General features: G+C 30.8%; 1 protein-coding gene across 1 annotated transcript; it reads left to right on the top strand.

Annotated features, from left to right (window-relative positions):
- The first annotated feature begins 10,679 nt into the window (after positions 1-10,679).
- Positions 10,680-20,141, top strand: LOC124362931 (type-2 ice-structuring protein-like). The gene is made up of 6 exons (XM_046817827.1): positions 10,680-10,910; positions 12,510-12,699; positions 13,290-13,478; positions 15,344-15,408; positions 18,757-18,865; positions 19,779-20,141. The coding sequence occupies exons 2-6, from the start codon at positions 12,696-12,698 to the stop codon at positions 20,000-20,002; spliced, it is 591 nt and encodes a 196-aa protein (XP_046673783.1). The 5' UTR covers positions 10,680-10,910; positions 12,510-12,695; the 3' UTR covers positions 20,003-20,141.
- Positions 20,142-22,275: the final 2,134 nt, after the last annotated feature.

Below are 22,275 nucleotides of genomic sequence, written 5' to 3'. Positions count from 1 at the left end.
TGAACATCCCTTTTTTTTAAATTGCCACATTTAACAATGATACGAGACAAAACTGTAGTATTGTAGTAAACTATATTTTACTGGTTAAAAAATTATTACCAAATTTAATATTATGTTTCATATTTCTATAAGATTAAAAAGAGATGTATGTAAACGGTGTGGAGTTGCAGCGAAGGTAATTTATCTTTATGAAAGACTAGCTGTTTCCCCCCGGCTTCGCATGCTTTTCGTAAACTTTGCTCGTGCATAAGTACTTCTAGTTCTAGTGAATTATATTTCCAACGCCAAAGTAAAATTTACCTAGTTACCACTATAAAAAATGTTTGTAAAATGTATATTTATAGTAATTATAAACATAAATGTACTTTATTATAAAGTGTTCCAACAGCTAAGCTTTAATTTAGACCAGATATTTATTTGTAAGACAAAAATACACCAAAACAAAGCGCCTTCAAATAGTGTTTGGCTATTTACTTAGAAAATTGTATTGTGATTGTATTTTATAATGAGCAGGCGCTTGGATAACATCAATATTTTGAAGCGCCCTCTGCTGGTTCATCAATGGGCATAGCGTAAGAACCTTCAACGTGGAAAATATACATACATAACAATATTAATAATTAATATTTAAATAGTTTCGAAGTATATACAGGACATACATACTCATATATATATATATATATATTTATTTATTTATTTATATAATTCATTATGGATTATCAAACGTTGCGCGTGTAACTGAAAATAAAAAACAACTGTTTTTGAATAGTTTAGTTCCTATCATCTTGATATGCTTTAAGACTTTCTGTAAATGTACTATAAAATCATCGAGAACTTCTGTTTCAAAAATCATAAACAAATGCGACATCCAGATAAGGAAAAAATAACAAATCATATCTTTTTATAATAAATATATGCATACCTACAAACCTAAAGTATTCTTTTAAATGCGCGTTTATGCTTTCAATATTTGCTTCAGATAAGTAAAACTATATATTATTTTCTCAAAATCTGTTGATAAACTGCGTTTGTCTGTCACCTCTATTTTTAAATTTTAAAATAAGATTATTGAAATGTTAGCTGTTTTTGTGAATTAGCTGTTTTCTTTTTTTACATGTATTGTGTTCATAAGACAACAAAAGAACACATTAAATATCTTTCATCATTAACTTGTCCTTTCTTATTACATTGATAACAGTTTTTATTAAGCACATCATCTATTTAATAATTTTTTATTTTAAATTAAAAGAGAAATTATGGAATTAAATCTGCCGAGATATACGTTATTAAGCGCAGATGTTTATTTTATATTTCATCTACTGAGATAAATAGATATTATGTAACATTATTATAAAACTATGTATTATATTACGTTAACGATTATACAGATTGTTAAGGAAGAATTTAGAATCTTTCATCAGCGAAATAGTATATTTTTGAATTTGTAGAAAGCATTAAGGAAAATAATAATAAAATATTATTTCTTAAAAAAAGTTATTCTACTAAATAGTCAAATTTGTCAACTAAATATTTTGTTATAAATAGCTAGCAAAAAATAACTGCCCATTTTGTGATTAAGATCTTTTAAAGAAAAGTTATAGTCAACATTACAACTCTAAAAAGCATCTTGAAAATATTAAAATTAAAGATAATGAATTTATTTATTTAAGATTGGGGACATAAAATAAAATTTATAATTATTAAAAAACTAAATGCCGACAAATTAAACGAATAAATCCAAGCAACATAAAAAAGATCTCAGTCTCTATAACTAAGAAAAATACAAGGTATTGCTAATAAACATAGTATTAGTAGTAGATTTATATGATCGTTTGTTTAGTCTCATTGAACCATGGAATTTTACTGGAAGTACACGCCTGTACAGACTACTATACACATATTAGGCGACTTTTGATAGACGTTATAAACATTGAAGGAAACAAACTTCGTAATTGTTGTGTAAAAGGCTTATTTGAAGTAACATTTTGCAAGTGTAGACCATCTAATGCTGATAGTTTGTTATTAATATTAACCAGATATGTTAATTCTGTTTCTGGTTTTTTCTTGTTGCAATCATGGTTGTCCATATCAATTTTAAAAATGGTCACAAATACTCAACAAAATCCCATACAGTGGCATATACCATAATCGAAATCAACTTCGTCTATATAAAACGAAATTTCAGTGATATCTGTCTATGTCTCACTTTGTTTTAGAGACGATATCACTATGTAGACACACCAAGAGTACGAAAAATAAAATAATCAATTTCCCTTAATGATCGAATTTATTGAAACATTAAACATTAGTTTTATTTTAATTATCTATTTTTGTGATATAACTTATATACTTTTCTAATATATAAAATACGCATTATTATACATATCTTATTTGATTTTAAGAGTCCTCTATGACAATATTTTGGGATAACAAGCGAAATACTATGCAACGCAAAAAATGCCTGAGGTATCAACTTGAAAATCTACTATAAAATACACATTTTATAGTAATTACGAATATAACGAATTTAATAATATTAAACCCAACGTGAACTATTTCTAATCTATCTATACATTACAGATTGGTTACGTCTTACATAAAATATCAATAGTCTACATATTATAGAGGACATTCTCAACATATAGACTGCCTTTGTAATATTTTTACTTCATTTGCTTCGTAAACACCGATAAATTGTTAGGTCTAAAATATTATTTAGTCACTTTATTTTTGACTGATCCATTTATTATAAAATCTCAATAAATGTAATACAACGTATATGGGTTACCAATACAATTAAATATACTTTTATTTATTTACAGCTTATTTAGATAAACTTATAAAAATTATAGATAACAGAAATAGTGGTCAAGAAGATAATAATCCAGGATGAGACAAAAAAAGTAGTTGTCGTGTTCGTTTCTCTTACCCAGGAATGTTATACTAAAGTTCAGTCTCATATAGGTGGTGAGTTGATACTTCAAGGAAGAGCCAGACTCTCAAACTTCAACTGTATACTTTGAGTGTTTTTGCGAGTACTATTTTAGACAGTATAGGAGCCTAAACTTTACTTCTAAAATACAAACACACATACTTCTCATGTAATGTTTAAAATGTAGCATAAAATACAAGTAAGCCAATATGAAATTTCGTTTTACACTTTATGGGTAAAATGGTAATGATGCCCACTATTTGATGAGCTGGATAAGTGTAATATCTGTTTGTGCATACAATGTCTCGAAAGCAGGCAAACAAACAAACTTCAAATTTTGCATGAAGCTTTTATTTTTGATGAGCAACACTGTGTTTGATGGTGATGCATATAACCATACCAGATTTGGTTAAAAGTGAAAGTTGAAAGTGCATTGGTCTTTGATGTAAACTGTAAAGTGTCGTGTTTACAGAGGGTTAAATAATATATGATTTAAATTTCTAAAGGAAGTTTTTTTGTATAAATAACATGTAATGAACTTTTGTGCCTCTGTCCCCCAAGGAGCACAAATAAAACGCATAAGCCGCTATCTGGAGGGATGCAAAACGACCAGGTAATACATACCACGGAGTTAGTTTAAAGTCCGCGGGAGATCCGCCCCACTATACGACGCTTTAAGGTTAACGTAAGTCCATATTTTATATTAATTTTGCTAGTCTATACTTGTCTTTTTACACGTATTAAGAAAATTGCCGAAGCTATAAAAAACACTTAATAAGTTATGCTCAATATATTGTATGATATAAACAAATTTGGCACCAGTGTGCATTAGATCCGAGAGTGATTTCGGTTTAGTTTTTGACCTCCTTTTTATTTAGTAGTCGATAATTTTTGAGGCCGTTATTCTATCCGGTGTCTCAGGGTCTATGGTACTATAAACATATCCCTACTCAACTATTACAAAACATTATAGAAAAGAGAAGTAGATGATAATTAAATTAGAAAAAGATTGGTACAATCATATAAGATTTCAATAAGCGATATGTATCCTTAGGGTCAAAGATTAATGTAAAGTAAATAATTTGAACAGAAGGTTACAAGATTTTACTTTAGCGCACGCTTGCATTGTGGTACCCTAAGAAGCGTATGAGAAATTTTAGTATTTGAAAACTGATATAAAATCTAACATACTTAACAAAAATGAATCATAAGGCATAATCTGTCGGGAAAAAAATGCCTTTATATTTATCTGAATTTGAATAAAGCTTCTTTTGTACATAGAAAAAAATTATTTCTATAATATTGTATGTCCATCAACTAAGTCGTCTAACACAATTTTACTTATGTCTGCCTGGAGATTGTAAATGTCATTATCTGTAACATTTTACGGCTGTATATTTTTATACCGGCCGTATATATATATATATATATATATATATATATATATATATATATATATATATATATATACGTTAAACATTATAAATGGCAATAGCCTTATTTAATTTCAATAAACATTGAATCGCAAAAAGTACTTGCTCCGCCGGGAGTCGAACCCGGATCTCTCACTTGCCGGGTGAATGTGCTACCATTACACCACAGAGCGCTTACTTTTCCCGATTCAATTATTTTGTATTTGGCCGTATCTGTCACATATGCGTTTAAATAAGCAAAACTAACATATGATCGGAAGACCAAATAACTGTCAAATGACTTTTATTTACGTTAAACATTATAAATGGCAATAGCCTTATTTAATTTCAATAAACATTGAATCGCAAAAAGTCAATGTTGTATAATAATTGTATAATAAATGTTGTATAATCTCAATCGCAAAGAGATAATAAATGTCATACATGCAAATATGACAGTTATTTGGTCTTCCGATCATATGTTAGTTTGCTTATTTAAACGCATATGTGACAGATACGGCCAAATACAAAATAATTGAATCGGGAAAAGTAAGCGCTCTGTGGTGTAATGGTAGCACATTCACCCGGCAAGTGAGAGATCCGGGTTCGACTCCCGGCGGAGCAAGTACTTTTTGCGATTCAATGTTTATTGAAATTAAATAAGGCTATTGCCATTTATAATGTTTAACGTAAATAAAAGTCATTTGACAGTTATTTGGTCTTCCGATCATATGTTAGTTTGCTTATTTAAACGCATATGTGACAGATACGGCCAAATACAAAAATAATTGAATCGGGAAAAGTAAGCGCTCTGTGGTGTAATGGTAGCACATTCACCCGGCAAGTGAGAGATCCGGGTTCGACTCCCGGCGGAGCAAGTACTTTTTGCGATTCAATGTTTATTGAAAATATATATATATATATATATACATAGATTTTTAAACGATGAGATAATAAAAAATCTTAGTGTAGGGAAGTACTCGAGTTAGGAGAACCAAATCACGTACGAAACGTCTTGAGCTCAACAGAATGGACTCCCTTTTTGCAAAAATTATATTACAATCGTTTTCAAAGCACTTGAAGTTTAAAATATCATATTACCTTATAAGTAACATTTTAAGTTTTGAAGTACATTTTAATTTTTTACACCAAATAATACCAGAAAACAGTAAACAATTGAACACAAAGTTAATGTATGCTTCATAGTGGTAAAATAATTATTGGTTATGCTATTGTGTTCTTTCTAAAAAGTTTCTAAAAAAACTTCTCAATTTAACAAATTAACTTACACGAAAAAATAAACGAATACAGTTTGGATGTTAGTACTACTTAAGTCAAAATACATTATCATTATTCACTTGAATAAAAAAAAATGACTATCAGATATGTCACAGATAATTTAATGACCCATACAAAAATCGATTGATTTCTTGCTTTATACATATTAATCTCCCTCCTTTACCCCAGTCCTCAGCTTTGTTAGTAACTCTTCTCAAGTTACTATTCTAATATTACAGGTTAGTTACCATATCATAGATTTACACGCATAAGCAAGTATTCTTACGAAACTGATATGTTGCAGGTAATGCAACATGATTGAGAAGTACACTTCAGTAGTCAACATTTTCATTTATAATAATTTTAGTGTTTACTTTATATTATTTTGGCATAGTACAGAAATACATTAGTTAATACTTTACTCCTATCATTGAGGTTATATACATTTAATTTTTTTTTCTATTTGTAAACTGATATCTAAGGAATAAAATGACGATTGTATATTTATCTGATGGAGAACTGAAAAATTAATGATCCTAAAAGTTATAAAGTTCAACGTGGTGTGTGTATTTAGGTAATTGAGAAGGCACTAACAGCTACTCATTATATACAACATGAATGTAAACGAATGTATACTTTATTTTGTTACTAATAGATTAATTTTGTGAAATGGGTGAAATCGTTAACATGAAAAACATACTCAAAAACGTTAACAGGAGGGATACTTTACACTAAACGTACACCCTGGAAGGTCACCTTGGAAGGTGTGGAACCTACAAATATTTGGATATGATCAGTTTAAAGAATAATGAATTAAGCTGTTGCAGAATGTATTTTTTTTCTAAGTGTATATTATTTCGTTGTAAATATTGGTATTTGAACATATCAGGTTAAGTTCTGCAAATATGCATCTAGTTCTAGTTAAAATTGAGAAACTAATTAAAATAGAAAATAAATCTACCTGCTGAAGGAATCTTTTTTAGTATTCATCGTTTCGATATGGGTTTCAGACTTTACATTATTTCTGTAAGTTTAAAATATATTAAGAAGTTCTTAAAAAAACATGTACATTGTTTAACTGTGTACGTTGCTAACTATAAAATATATTAATTTAAATAACTGTTACAGCATATAAATATAACTAATAACAACTTAAAAAGTAGATTTTTCTAATTATAGTAACCAATGTCATCCAGATTGTTAGGCCACTTCTCTGTGATGAAATGCTCGATTCTAAATGTGTTTTCAGAAGGGCAAACTATGATTTATGGTTTAAATAATATTATATTAAAATTACAGGTATGATTTATTACAATGACATTTATATGAGGGACAAGAACAAAAAAATTATTAAAGTTAAGTGGACAATTACACGAAACATTTTGTATAATATAACGTAATCATACCAAATAGAGTACGGAAAGAGCACCTTTGTATGGTGATTGTATTTTACCTGTTTAATTATGTTTAATTCCTCTATCAGTAAAAGAATTGTATCTAAATTTATTATATGACACTTATTGCTTCATTAACGATGCAACAACAAAACGAGATGAATAAAATAGTATAAAACAAATTATTGTTTTGATAATTAACATAAAATTTTATTTAAAAAGTTAAAACAAACTATACAATTATCACTCAAAACGTAGATTGGTTTCATAAATAGGTTTACTGAGAGTTATGAACTTACTTTACATTTTTTATTCCAGAGATAGAAAGACAGAACACGGCTAATATATTTTAAAAATATTTATGAATTATTGAATGAACTATTTTCCGAATTTTAACACTATATGATAGTGCAGCCAAGCGATCAAAGATAAATGACTGTCAATTTTCTTCAATATCTTTGTCAACGTGAAGTATCATGAATCTTATGGACTCTGAACCAAGTAATATAAAACAGTAAGATTAATTAGTAAGTAAGTAATTAGGGAATAACACATCTTAGGTATACACTTAATTAAAACTTGATTGAAGTATGCCTCATGTGGTACTCGGCTTTGTTTGTAAAAAATTAAGTCTGCAGCTGACCCTCTTCTTGAGATATCCTTCGAACAGAAAATCATACAAAGAAATATTTTTTAGCCCTTCAGTCAAAGGAAAATTTGTGCCAGCCTTCTAAATGATACACTTAAAAGATGCATTCTTTCAGCAAAGTATTTCTTTCCTTAAAACAAAATATCTAAACTGACCGTAAAAGTATAAGTGATTTTGTAATAACTATATATAAATATAGCTTTAAGATTTAGTTTAACTACATAGTATTGACTGAAGCTTAGTGTAGTTACGATAGTAATATTGTGAGTATCAGTGGTTATAATGATGCTCTCACAACAACATCAACCAAAATTATGGACTTGTCGGTAATTTCGTCAACATCATCATTGGACCGGTCATGGATCCAAACAGTTTGCGTTTTAAATGTAGTTTCCAGTCCACTCTGTCACGCTTTATTGACGCTTAATGAATACTATAAAGCGAAGAACTCAGCTAAACACTTAATATTATATTGCAGATGGCTTTACCTGCAACATTATTTAATTTATTTATTGAAGTGAACAAACTCTAACTTTATTTACATTCCTTCAGTCTTAATAAAGAGATATATTTTATAACAAACTCCCATAATATATTAAATAACAAACCAATTATTTAATATAAACCTAAAAAAGCTGGCCACGTTATCTATCTGTATTTGAGGTTATTATCAGTTCACGATGTTATTTAAGTGCCGACGTGAAACGCTATATTGATGTTCTGGGGACCTGAGATATGTTACGTATATCAGTAAGCTCACACGTCCATCTAGTAACATTAGTATTACTATATTATTTGTTTCCATGCGTACTGAATTGACTATACAATCTTACGTTTTACAAACCTAAATAGAAATTAGTAAATGATAACACAGATGAATTAAAAAACAAATAAAGTGGTAAAAAGTATGTTTTTGAATAAATTAAGAATAATATATCCACATAAAGTTAGAACCACATATTTAGTATACAGTGTGTTCCGATTTTATGCACACTGAAGGGATCTTGGAAAGTAAAAGAGATGCAACTAAGATTAAATGATAAAACTTGTGCGTATTATCAACACCTTTAAATTAATGTGGTAAATGGTGTTTTTTGTCAAAATATTGAAACTTTTACATCTCTCTTATCAGTACTTATACTCAAAGGTATTTTGCATCAACTCAGCATTAAATTTAGTCTAGTTTTTCATATTATAACAAAAAAACCTCATTTAGACCAGCAAGCAGAAGCCGTAGTGTTCGAGTTATTTTTTGATGCAACAATAAATGTTTACCTAATTAAAACAAAAATAGATTTTTACTGATTTCAAAATACCATATACGTTAAATTATAATCCTGGTTTTCATCAAATAATTCATAATTTACAATTTCCTGTGGTTGCGTGATGGTAATTTGTATTCTACTATACGCATAGTTGGTAAACCCCACCGATAATTCACTGCAAACAGTGTTGCAATCAGCAGTTTGGCAAAAATAGAAACGGACAAGGTCAGTATAAAATTGACACGTTAAGGCGATTAGTAAAAATCTAAGTCTATAAATACGAGTAATCTTGATCTGTCTTGAAGTGGTGTAATCAGAACTTTGTTTAACAGCACATGTTATCCAAGTCCTACCCAAGTCATTTCCAACTTGATACAAATTAATTTAAAACATTCATAATTATTTTATATTATAACGTATAAACAAATTTTAATATAATGTGAATTTTAAAGTTGTAAAAATATATGTTCCATTTAGATAAAATATGCCTACACACATATTATTACTACTATACACATATAAAATACTGATACAATATTGTTAAACTTTCTTTATAGAAATGGGATATTTTTAGTAAACAAATTCATTAAATAAAATTAGAAATTCTTATTTAGATTATTATCTCTTTTAAAAGGTAAAAATTAGAGTAGTTAGATATGAGAACACACTCAAATGTCAGAGCGAGTGGTGCCCATTCTTATTTAGATTATTATATCTTTTAAAAGCTAAAAATTAGAGTAGTCAGATATGAGAAAACACTCAAATGTCAGAGCGAGTGGTGCCATTCAACACATTTTAAGTTATTTTCTGATTAATATTTATACAAATAAAGTATGATGTATGTCTTTTTTTACCAGACGAAGTTGGGTCAGGTTGAAAGGAAGCCGTTTCTAACTTACGTACTAGAACTTGAGGTGTCTCACGAAACCATTAATAGCCGGGCTATCTTGCTGCTTGCAAAGACAGGACAAAAGGATACGGTTTCAATTATACGAGTATTACTCGTTTTGAAATAATTAATACGGTAACTAAACGTCAACAAAAACAGTTTAAAAACTAGCCAATGGATGGGTTGAGAGATAATCATGCATTTAAAGTAGGCATCTCCCCAAACACTGCGGTCAAAATAATGAAGCAAATTGGTTAAAGTTATGATGCAATGGTTTATATCGATATTTTTGAAACCCTATTATCTTTTTTAAAAAATTATGGGTGAGAGCAGTTAGTACTCAGCAGGTGTGTAAATTATCACCTCAATCAAAGTGTTTTAGATTTTATATTAAAATTATCGCATATGATCGCATATATTTAAAATTATGCCAATCGGTGATGAGTACTAAACTTTGTGAAAATGAAAAAAAATATACTTACATAAGTCATAGGGATACAATACTACTCTCTGCATATAAAAAAACATTTACTAATTTTAAATATTCTACAATTATTGGTTTCGTAGTTAATAAAAATAAAAATTTAATATGGTTAAAAAGTTGGTTTTTGTTAATATGGATAGATCTCAGACTGAGGAATGTCAGTCCCTCAATACATTGTACCAACCAAAACTGATAATTTAATAGAAAATTTAACAGATTTAATATAAGACTAATCTCAGTAATGCAGGTTTTTTAAGGTTAAAGATGTTGTGCACATTGTTGTCATGCTGTTAATGTGTAAGAGTCTTAAAGAAATAATGTACATAAATCAGGTAATCGTTTTCATTTGAGTGTGCACGTTTTCCTACGTCAAACCGCGTGTGAGTCTCATCAAGAATTCGCTGAAAACACCGCTGACTATTGAATGCATAATAACTTGCAATTTGAATCCCTGGTATATAAATAAAAACCTCAAGATAACCTCTTCAGTTCGTTGGTCTCAGCCTCAGAGATTGCTCGAAAATGAGCCCATCACAAATCTATGCGTGCTTGATACAGTTTTGCATAATGGTACACATACTAGGCCAAAATACTACATTGGTAATATGTAAGTAGTTTTACTCTCTTTTAAAATGTCTGGTGTCGATATAATTAATCGTAAATATTTTCTTTATTATCTATTATAGATTAATTTGTTAAATAATTAGATTATGCGTTGCCAAATTGGGATATTATTTATTAGATACCAAATAAATATTTGTTTAATAAAAAATCTTAAATATTATATACCAAGTTATTTTTATTTCTTTGACGATAATTCTACTGTTTGTTAAGTATTTTTATGACAAAATGTAATATTCTGATAAATGAACATTTATTTACGAGTAATAATGTTTAATTACATCTTATGATCAAGGTTTTCCACATGTAGTGGATGGTGCTTTCATGAAAACAAAAAATAGGAAAACAATATAAGTCTAAACTTAGCCAAACCTGCCTAAATATTTTTCACTTGTTATAATTTTACAGTCTCTGAAGTACAGCGTATTAAAACAGCTTTAAATAATTGCACGTATACGTACGAGAATATTGACCGATTCAAAACCTAATATGAATACCACAAACAGAAAATGTCATTGGCCTTTAAAAATTCATCACTGCCTTGTCTTTTAGTGTAGAAGTTGTGAAATCCATTCTTTAGTTCGATTTTAGTAATTTGTATTTATTTATTAAGTGCATGATTTGGAGTTAGTAGAATGCAGTTGTGCATTATTGTTGTAACTGTCCACCCATGCATATCACAATGCACTAGAATAATTTCTTTATTTTAACCTTTATTGAATTTATCTATAGATAATGCACATGCTAACTAATAGTATTACATGGTATTTACCTCTTTTATAGGTAGCATATATGGAGTATGTGTAAGATTGATAAGAATAGACACAGTCAGGATGATGTAAGTTATATGAATGGATACGTGGTCAGTAAAGGAAGGAGATGTGTTAGTATGTTCAATGATTTAAAATGCGTGTGTCAGTTGGAATCAAAACATTTTTCGGCAAAACCGTATTAGATTAATAATATACACCTGAAATAAAAGATTTTTGAATATACCAAGGATAACAATAATAATAATTTACTGCATTGATACTACATTGAATGTTAGTTTAACTGAAAACCGAGACACAGAAGAGGCATTAGTTACATGTGAAGATGGCTGTTAGGAGTAAATAAAAATTTAAAAAACAGCAAAGTTAGTAAATATTTGCTAAAATGTTATAACACATTGAAAGCAACTTTAGAACTCTAGAAGCCAGATGTATTGCTGGTAGTATTATGTCATGTTCATTTAGTCCTTGCATACCTTAAACTGTTTTACTTAATATTCTTTGTCTAAAAAATTTGAAAGATGTACATTTTATAAATATGAATCGTGTTACACTAATTGGCTTTTAGTTTTTGTGATATATTAATTTGACTATAATCTAGATTTGTATAAAGAATAAATGTTTGCAACCATTTATAACCGTATGACGGATGTAATTCTAAAACTAGGCTTTTCACAAATTGTAAACAATATAAAGAAGGTTAAATATTCATCATTAATCTGATTGATCAAAACTCAGTCTTTAAAGTTATTATGTTTTTGAACGTTAAGGCGTGCCATGATATGACAAAAGCAAATAGTTTACCCTGATTGCAGTCATGCCACAATGCTCGACACAGAACGACTGCCCTGATGTTCTGACATGTATAGACATGAAGTGTGAGGACCCCTGTCCTGGGGCCTGTGGCCAAAACTCCTCCTGCAAGGTGCACAAAACACGTGCCCTTCTGCTCATTCTCTTCCGGTTTCTTCGGCAAACCGTTCCCAGGGCGTACTCGACAGATGAGTAAGTAATCAAGAAATCAGCTACCATATTATATTTGCCAAGTATTTGCTTCGTACTCTTGCAGTCACGAGTCCAGAGGATTGGGGCCAGGCTAGCACCTGCCGTTTGCCCTCCCGGATAATTATCTAACATCTTAGATTCTTGAATAAATTACAAATGTACGTGTATTCAGAGTTGATGTAATTTACTACGTTATAGTGTTACAATCTACACACACACACACACACACACACACACACACACACACACACACACACACACATATATATATTTTTTTTTTTTTTTGGGGGGGGGGAAGTACAATGGGTAACTAATAGGACGGAGATGCGGCCTGTCAAACAAATATTATACATACTTGTCGGGTAAGTGTTGATGCGAAACTCTCTGGGCCCCAGTCTCAGTCACTATTTCAGAATAATATACTGATATTTCAACTTTGGTAGTTCACCATATAGACAAATATTGGAAAAACTACTATACCTTTTTTAAGTATTAAACATTTTTATTTTACTTATCTAACAAAATAGGAATATTAGGAACTTTTGTAAAAGAAATAATAATGCCACTACATTAATTTTATTCTCTTTCAGTTCAGAATCAGTGCTTAGAGAATGCTGACTGCCCTTCAGATAAGACTTGTATAAATCAGAAGTGTGAAGACCCCTGCTATAACGTCTGCAACGGTAACAACACCAGTTGCCAGGTCCACAACCACATCCCTTACTGCGCCTGCAAGCAAGGCTTCTATGGTGACCCACTCACTGCATGTAATCAACAATGTAAGCTCTTCTTCTATTATTGACGGTAACGTTTATTAGATTTAAACACGTCAAGTAATGTCTGTTGAGTTTAAAAAAGTAATTCTAAATAATATAGAACACATGGTGTCTAAGTACTTGAAATTTTTTTTATATTTAAAAAAATACAGTATTTTCTATGCCACACAATACTACGACGTTGCTGAAAGACACATCTGTATACCATGGTCTGAAAAACTACACACGGACGATGTAAAATACATGTGTACACATCATGTGAGGATGATAGTTATATCATTTTTAACACATTGACTGCGACAGACGTCTTAAGATACATAATCAGTGTAGAAAAACATGATCACTCAATATGTTCTATGAAAATTTAAAGATTTTAAAACAGACAGACAACACTTATTTACATTAGTTATCAAGTTGACTGCGGCAGACGCCTTACGGAACATAATCAGAGAGAAAGTATACACATGATCACAGAGTATAGTGTCGCAGGCGAAGTGTTAACACGGACAAACGAGTTATTTTACAAAAGTTTAACACGTTTACTGCAACAGAAGCCTTACGGCATATAACTATAAAGACAATACACATGGTCGATCTGTAAAGAGCCACAGTCAAAGTGTTAATGACAGTTATTTACACTAGGTATCACGTTGACTGCGGAAGACGCCTTACGGCACGTAATCTGGTAGAAAGAACACATCAGTATAGAGCCGCAGCCAAATTGCTAACATAGACAAACGTCAGTTATTGTCCAGTAGTTTAACATGTTTTCTGCGATAGACGCCTTACGTCACACATTACCGGGGGAAAACAATACAATTAATTAAACTGGATTTTATACGAGTATAACCTAATTTCTTACTGATTAGATACAGCTTATTATAAAATGTTCTTATACTCTGGTTTCAAAGAAAGGGTGTATTTATACATATTTTATCAAAATATCTAAATTTCAATTTGTCTACTCTTGTTTGGTTGTCACTCAAGCTAGTTTTGCATTTAGAACATAATCCAAGTATCATAGGATGAAGGTTGTCACGTGTTTACATAAAAAAATAGTTTGTGTTTGATTAAATAGTGCCGTTTAAAATTATATTACTTCAAATAAAATATGATATGTTATTCCTTACATCAACTGACCATGAGTAAATATCCTTAAGCTTTTCCGTTTACAATTAAAATTAATAAAGGAAAATTTAATCTCTCACAGTCTTTGTTAATATAAAACTAAATACAGTACTCCGTTTCTTATCAGTTGATATTCTTCTTCGTCTATTTAAATTTTACTTCTGGAAGCAAGAATTATTTTGGAATCATTTTTAATAAATTTTAAATAATTATGGTTTAGTTATTAAAACTAAATAATTGTGCGACCTTCTTCGACATTGTTTTGAGGAAGTTATATACTATAGTAAAACTCACGTGTGCAATTATTTGTTGTTTGAATTTACATCAATGATACTATCAAACAATCCGCTACTTCATTGATGTAACATATAATTGTGGAGTTAACACATTTCTATCTTATCATGTATTTTTTTAGTTATTAATAAAATAAAGAAGCATTTTATAATATATATATATATATATATATATATATATATATATATAAAACTTATAAATTAAAATATATTTATATTTTTGTCTCTTTTGATGTGGTAAACTTATACTCTTAAGTTAATATCGGATTTTGTTTAGGTTAATAAATGTTAATGTGATTTTTAAAGTTTTTTTATATCACGATTTGTATTTTATTTTTAATATGAAAGAAATTGTAAACAATTAGTGTACAATTAAATGTTATTCCCATTAGTCCTGTATGTCATTTAAAAAAAGTCATTTTACATAATTCATAACAACTTTTTCAGTTCTTTCCGGAAGTTGGCCGCTAATCCCAGGAGCAAAGAAACATTTTGAAGTGGAAACTGTTAAGGTAAAAACTATATAAATAAAATCAAAACCATCCCATTTTATCCAAACCGTAGTTCGTTAATGAAATGATATCCATCCCCATCATATATATTTATGGCCATTTACATATCATAAATTATATCAATCGTCAATATTAACCTAACATTTTAAACAAAGTAAATACAGCCCCAGTCAAACATATATTTTTATCGAAAATACTTTTTTTATCGAACACTAAAATGCATTTCAAACGAGATTTTTATGCCTTAGGCGTTGTGGAACGTTTTATTGTATCAGGCCATTTGATAATAAAGCGAACCCCCGCCAATGAAGGTAAAGGATCGTAAACCTTACTCCGAGTCTTCTAGTCTGATAGGTGTCTGCCTCCTGTTTCTTATCGACTGGTAGTCATGGCACATTTAGGATACAGAATAATGTTGCCTCTAAAATGTAAAGACTTATTATTAGAGTCATTACAGCATTTAGGCTTCCTTGCATGACAAGCTAATCTTTAATCGTACAATTATCTGAACCTCTTGTTTTGGGAAACCTCGAATTACTGGACTTTTGTGGTTGCTCCCTACAACACTAAACCATACTTAGGTGGGGTAAAACAATCCATAATACGCTGTCCTCAGAAACTTATTAGGCTAAACAGCTACTAGGGGTGCTAACTTATCAGGGGTACTATTTATCTAAACAGCTGAAAATGCCCGGGGAAAGTTTTGAGGAAATATAGCATTGTACATCAATCCATGATCCAAGAATATTCCGAGTAATTTATAGCAATCAACTTCTTCCAAAACAATGTCATCTCAAAAGACGCCCGTCTGTCATTTGGTTCTCCTGATCGCAGAGTGAAAGTCAGGACATTTCATTTTGAGAAATTCCCTTTGTGGTAAAGGCTGTTAAAATTCTGGACACAGTCATTGGTGCCAATAGATTTTGCTCAATTACATTTTTTTATTCCATCGGGAAAAAAGAGTTGTGTCATCAGCATACTGTAGGAGTCTTCCTTGTAGCAGTGACGATTCTACGTGTTTGGCATGGATAATAAAAATAATCTGACTGAGAATTGATCCCTGATGGACCACATAGTTCTGGCGAATCGGTCCAGGGAATTTTGTTTTTAATATATGGACAATATGTGTTAGCTGGCATATAACTGAGCTGAGATGGCCGATAAATCATTCAACTGCACTGGAAGGGGCCTGCTCTAATGCAACAATTCAAGCTTTTCCAGCATTTTGTAGTTGCCAACGCAGCCAGATGCTTTACACAAGTCCAGAAACACACGTACAGTGAAATGACCTTTCAGTACCATTGAAACTATGTCGACTAGACTCACCAACGTCATTGTCAACTTACCCTTTTTGAAACCCGATCAGGGTACGAGTTTATCCAGAAAGACGCTCGCATTTATTTAGATATTGGTGCATCCCAGTGAAATATAATTGTTATTTATTTGGCTGCTAACCAAGAATATTGATATATTACTACTAATCATAACTTATTTATCGAAAACCAACTATCTTTCTAAAAGTTTTTGAGATTTTCAGGAAAGAGAGAAAATCTCCACGTTTAAAAGACAGATAGACTAGTTGAGATAATTATTTACGATATATGGTTAGAAAATTTTTTTAAAATAAGCCAAACAGATTTCAAATTAGAGTGGTTTGAGTTTTGAACTGGGAGCTGCTGGATGATTTTCATAACCTCTTGCTCAACCTCAGGTGAGGTTTCATAACCTCACTGGAGACAGTACCAGTGAGGTTAGTGAACTCCACGTAGGGTTTGCTTGTGGGGGAGATAGATATGGATAGACCTTGCTCACATGCAACCGATGTGAAACTAAGCACGTTCGCAACTTCAGGCTCATCCTCCACCAGTAACTCAAATCTTTAGCTAGCTTTTTGTGAATTATTTTAACTTTTACAATGTTTCCAACAATAAAAAACATTGCTTTTGAATTTTGGATAAATGTTCTATAGATAATGATGTATTTATAAAAAAATAGTTTCTTTTCTTGAAGATAATTATTTAATTTTTAAAACTCTAATTTTTAATTTCTCTCAAGATATAAATTATTTCGTAATCCATATATTGTTCACCTTTTGGAGCCAACTTCGCATAATATTTAAGGCACCTCAAACATTAAAATAATGATTAAAAAACTATCTGAATACTGCTGTCATATGGAACGTAATGGTCTAAAAGGTTTTAAGGAAAAGGATATTACATGGCCTCTTATCGTTTTAGGAATTTTGGGCTCCCTGCCATTCTTCCACTAATTATAGACTCTTGGCCGTAGCTGTCTGAAGTGGTTGTGTTGACCACCGTTAATGCGATACATGAAAGATTTGTAATGATGTAGTCGATAGCTGTCCGTGTTGCTGTCGACATGCGCGTTGGTGTTTTGACGGACAACGCTAAGTTAAATAACCTTGAAACGTAAATAAATCGTATTTTATATGCACGATTAACGTTTAACGTACCGATGTTGAAATTGCCCTTCAGGATGAAATCCTGTTTAAGGTTGGTTAAGACATATACATGGGCTGCAAATTTTAAAACTTCTTCATTTTCTCCGGGTGACTAGTAAACTCCAATAGAGGGTAATTTTTATTCTGTAGTACTCATTATTACTGAACCTCAGACATTTTACAAATTGTATTTTAATCGACATAAAAATATGTTTTTCCAAATTTTCGGGATTAAACAAAAACAAAAGATTTACTGTATAGATTACGCCATCAACTCCATTATTTATACAATTTTGAGCTTAGTACACAGAAAAAAATGTCAAATAACTCTATTGTAATAGAAGTTCCATAAAATACACTTTCTGTCTTAATATTTACTAGTAGAAGTTCTGCTTTAAATAAACAACACACCGGTAGGACAAACACAAAAATAAATATTGACCTAAAGCTATCAAAAGCAAAATTTAAAATTAAATATAATTAAAAACCATATTGTATACAGAGATTTGGGATTTTTAAATGGGCTAAATGAAATATATTAAAGACTTTTGCTATTAATAGTTAGGAAAATAAAGAATAAAAATATACTGACTAGAAGCCAGTTGTCAGTAGTAGTTGGGTATTGAAGTTGTATTGTAATTCGTACAATTTAGTGTTTGTAATATTACCGTTAGTATTATTGAGTGAACCTTTGAACGCGTTTCTTTGTCTCAAAGCTTATTGTACACTTTAATTATTTCAACCTACATCACAGTGTTTTGTTTACAGTTATCATGATTAGTTTGTTTACAGTTTCTTCGGAAATATCTCATTCAGTTTTATCTTACACTTAAAATTCAGGTATTAGTTTTGAGTGTATAAATAACGTTTAAAATATTTTGCAATAGGCAAACTGGTATGGTGCTATGGTCCATTGTATGAAACACGGCGGCAGGCTTGCCACCATCTCGAATTTCGAGGAGAACGAGATAATCAAAGCGAAGATCAACAAGTCTGGTAAGTAAACCTCATGCAATATCATTAGGAAATTAGCTTTTTACCATTTAATGAAACTTAATGAATATAAATATAAAGTCGTTTAACACGTATTTGGTCTTCGGATCATATGTTAGTTTGATTATATAAACAAATATGCGACAGAAACGCCAAAATAATTATTGACAAAACACAAAACAAAAACTAATAATTTACATATTTGTAAAACAGGAGACTTCAGAGTTAGTCGACAGATGTTTTTGAGGATCTTTATTACTCGGGCTAAAACTCTGGAGACACTTAAACAAATATTTTTACAATAGAATTCAATCTTATTTCTCTTGAATCTTCCAAACAATTTATGTTCATAAGGAAACAATGCACATTTATATTTAGAACAATACACAGATACAATTATTAAATAAAGTTTAACTTAAACTACAAATTTGTCATTTCACTCTATTTTTCTATCAGTTAAGCGTCTAGGAAAGAAGAAAACATCTATCTCTATAAACACTTTCTTTGCTAATTGAAAGATAGAATGCCTCACTATATTTTGATATATTTAATTTGATAAAATAAAAAATAAAGTTGCTTACACAATATATTCTTTTGATAAAACGAAAATAATTCATGTAAAAACCTCTTACCTGTAAGCAAACATAATAGAATGAATTCATTATGCAGACAATAGTTTGTAGCTGTGCTACGCCTGGAACAGCACTTGAACCTCGTTCTGACAGCACATGGATAGGAATGAGCATAGGGAGATCCTTAAAAAAAGGTTTTGTGCGTAATCGGAAAGTCCGTTGCAGGGCAGAAACCTCACTTCTGTGTCTCAGGGATGAACCTCGCTCTGACTAACATGTGGACATGTATGAGCATAGGCAAATCCTTCACATGTGTTTGTGCATAATTATAATGTCCATTCCAGGGCAGAAACCTCAGTTCTGGGTGTCAGGGATGAACCTCGCCCTAACTACCACGTGGACTTGGATGAGCACAGGGCAACCCTTTACCTTCACAGACTGGATTTCTGGACAGCCCGACCACTGGATAGATCCGGCTGTGGGAGAACACTGCGTGGACCTATGGGATAGGGGGAACTACAGCTGGAATAGCAGGAAACTGCTTGGAAATCTCATATTTCATTTGTGAATATTACGACTGATATTATTTTTGCAGTTGTTTCATACCGCCACACAGAAATGTTAGCGCAACATTGTTATTAATGTATTTATCACAAAAGTTAATTTTTTGTAAAAAAATTAATAAATATTACAAATTTTCCACAATATCACTTGTTTTTGTGTTTATTTATAATAAAATGCTGAGACCTTTTTGGAAAATATATTACAATTTTTATTTACAAGCGACTTAAGAAAGAGATTAGGTAACTCGTCCACGTCACTGACCAACATTGCAGTTGTAACCTTACCTATAGAAAGCACATTTTACCTCATGATCAAGTGACTAATCCTCTCTATACGATGTTTTTGTGTATAATTTTCTATCTAATAAAACGCCAATGTCTAATTCCTCCAATTGATGCGGCAGCAGTCCATATACGTGATCAGATTCGCTTGGACTGTTGATGTCCAAGTGGCTAGTGTAACCTTCCATTTTGCTGTGCTACTTTTTTAATACTTTTGCTTCCAGCACATTCTGAATAAGTGATTATGGTTGGCTTATGAATACTGTTTTCTTAGCTATTGTGGTTAGTTCGAGAGGACTCCTCACATCCTATACAGGTGGCCTCTTTGTTACATCACATCAGCTTACATGGCTTTTTCAGAGAACCATATTCTAAGTTGTTGTAAGCAGTTGATACATAATTTGTATGATCCAAAATTTGCAAGAAATGTTTTGTCGTCCACCATCGCATAGTTGTGCTCGACTTAACTTCATGTTATTGTTATCAACGTCTAAAGGGTAAAATCTAATCGGACTTACCACCAGAAATATTATTTTCAATTACTGAGCGTCTGTGAAAACTTTCACCTCAGGAGTCTGTAATTACTAATTTATTTTTACCTGTCTCTCCGCACGATATATTGCGAGTGAACTAATCTATACATTTGAAAATTTTCATGCCGCTTCATTTAATATTAAATGAAAATTGAGTTTCGTAGTGGTGCATATCATTCCATGGGATTTAGATAAGTGATTTTGAGTATTTATGTATTATTCTTATGATAACCATGGTAACAAAATAGATAATCACAGAAATAATAAATTAATAAAGAAAATGAAAACATTCGTATAAAATTGTAATATTTATTATGACAATCAATGTTATTATATAATTTAAATTGAACTTAATACCTCAGAGAAGCCTGTTAATAGACACTGGAAGTGTCGATCTCCTACCTTGCATATACACTAATATTAAATATAACTGTAATTAAGTTTGGTTACTTAAACAAACATTAAAAAAGTACTTATTATTAAATATTAAATTCTCTAAAAGTTGGTACAGATATACCTTGCCAAACCTGGGATTCAAACCAGAGTCTCTGATGTGATAAGATAAGCTGTTACAACAACCTCCTAACCCCACGTGTTATCAATAAATTTCCTAGTTTTAAGAAAGTACACCGTTATACTTTATTTGTTTCATATTGTCTTTAGACAATGAAACAAACTCTCAAGAACAATGAGCGATGTAACAATCAAATCAAGGCTGTATTGATTATTGATATTATGCTGCATTCCAAATCTCAATACAAAAGTCTACCATTTAACTACATATATAATAACATATAGTAATATTTAAACTATTAATTTTAAATGTGCAAGGAGCATAAACTGTACATACCGTACTTTTAATTTTCCGTTGCAGATATAGGCTGACCAGCATGTAACACATATAGCTTCATTGTATTCTAAATCATGTCAGCATTTGTAAATGGGGGTGATAATATACGTCAAAATAAAGAAACCTAGAATATAGTGCAAATTTATAAAAATAACAAATTAATAAATAATGGTAATGTAGGTGCTAGTAATAATAATCTGATTTTAAGTTCAAAAATCCTACTAGTCTAAAAGACTGGACCCACTTTCGTCTTTACAATTACACAACTTGGTTTTCTTAAATCGATATTGAAATTTTCCTGAAAGAGAAATCAATTGTCAAGATTAGTAGTAACTAAAATTTGGATCAAAGGGTTATAAATTTGAAAAGATATTTTTTATTCTAAACCACATGTTTTGGCTATAAACCAATCGTCACACACATAAATAAATAATATAAGCTTCAGTTAACGTTACACACACTTCAATTTTTTATATAGCTGTCTCTGTGTGACTGCACTATTATGTATGCGTCTAACGGTTTGACCCGCCCTTCCGCGACGCGTTCGCCCTCACATTCTGGGACTCCCACAGGGACGCTGACATCAACTGTGGCGTCATGCCGTCCGTCACCC

The sequence above is a fragment of the Homalodisca vitripennis genome, chromosome 5 (genome assembly GCF_021130785.1).
Source record: "Homalodisca vitripennis isolate AUS2020 chromosome 5, UT_GWSS_2.1, whole genome shotgun sequence".
Classification (NCBI taxonomy): Eukaryota; Metazoa; Arthropoda; class Insecta; order Hemiptera; family Cicadellidae; genus Homalodisca; species Homalodisca vitripennis.
The sequence above is the reverse complement of the archived record's forward strand: the minus strand, read 5'-3'. Positions and strand labels throughout refer to the sequence as shown.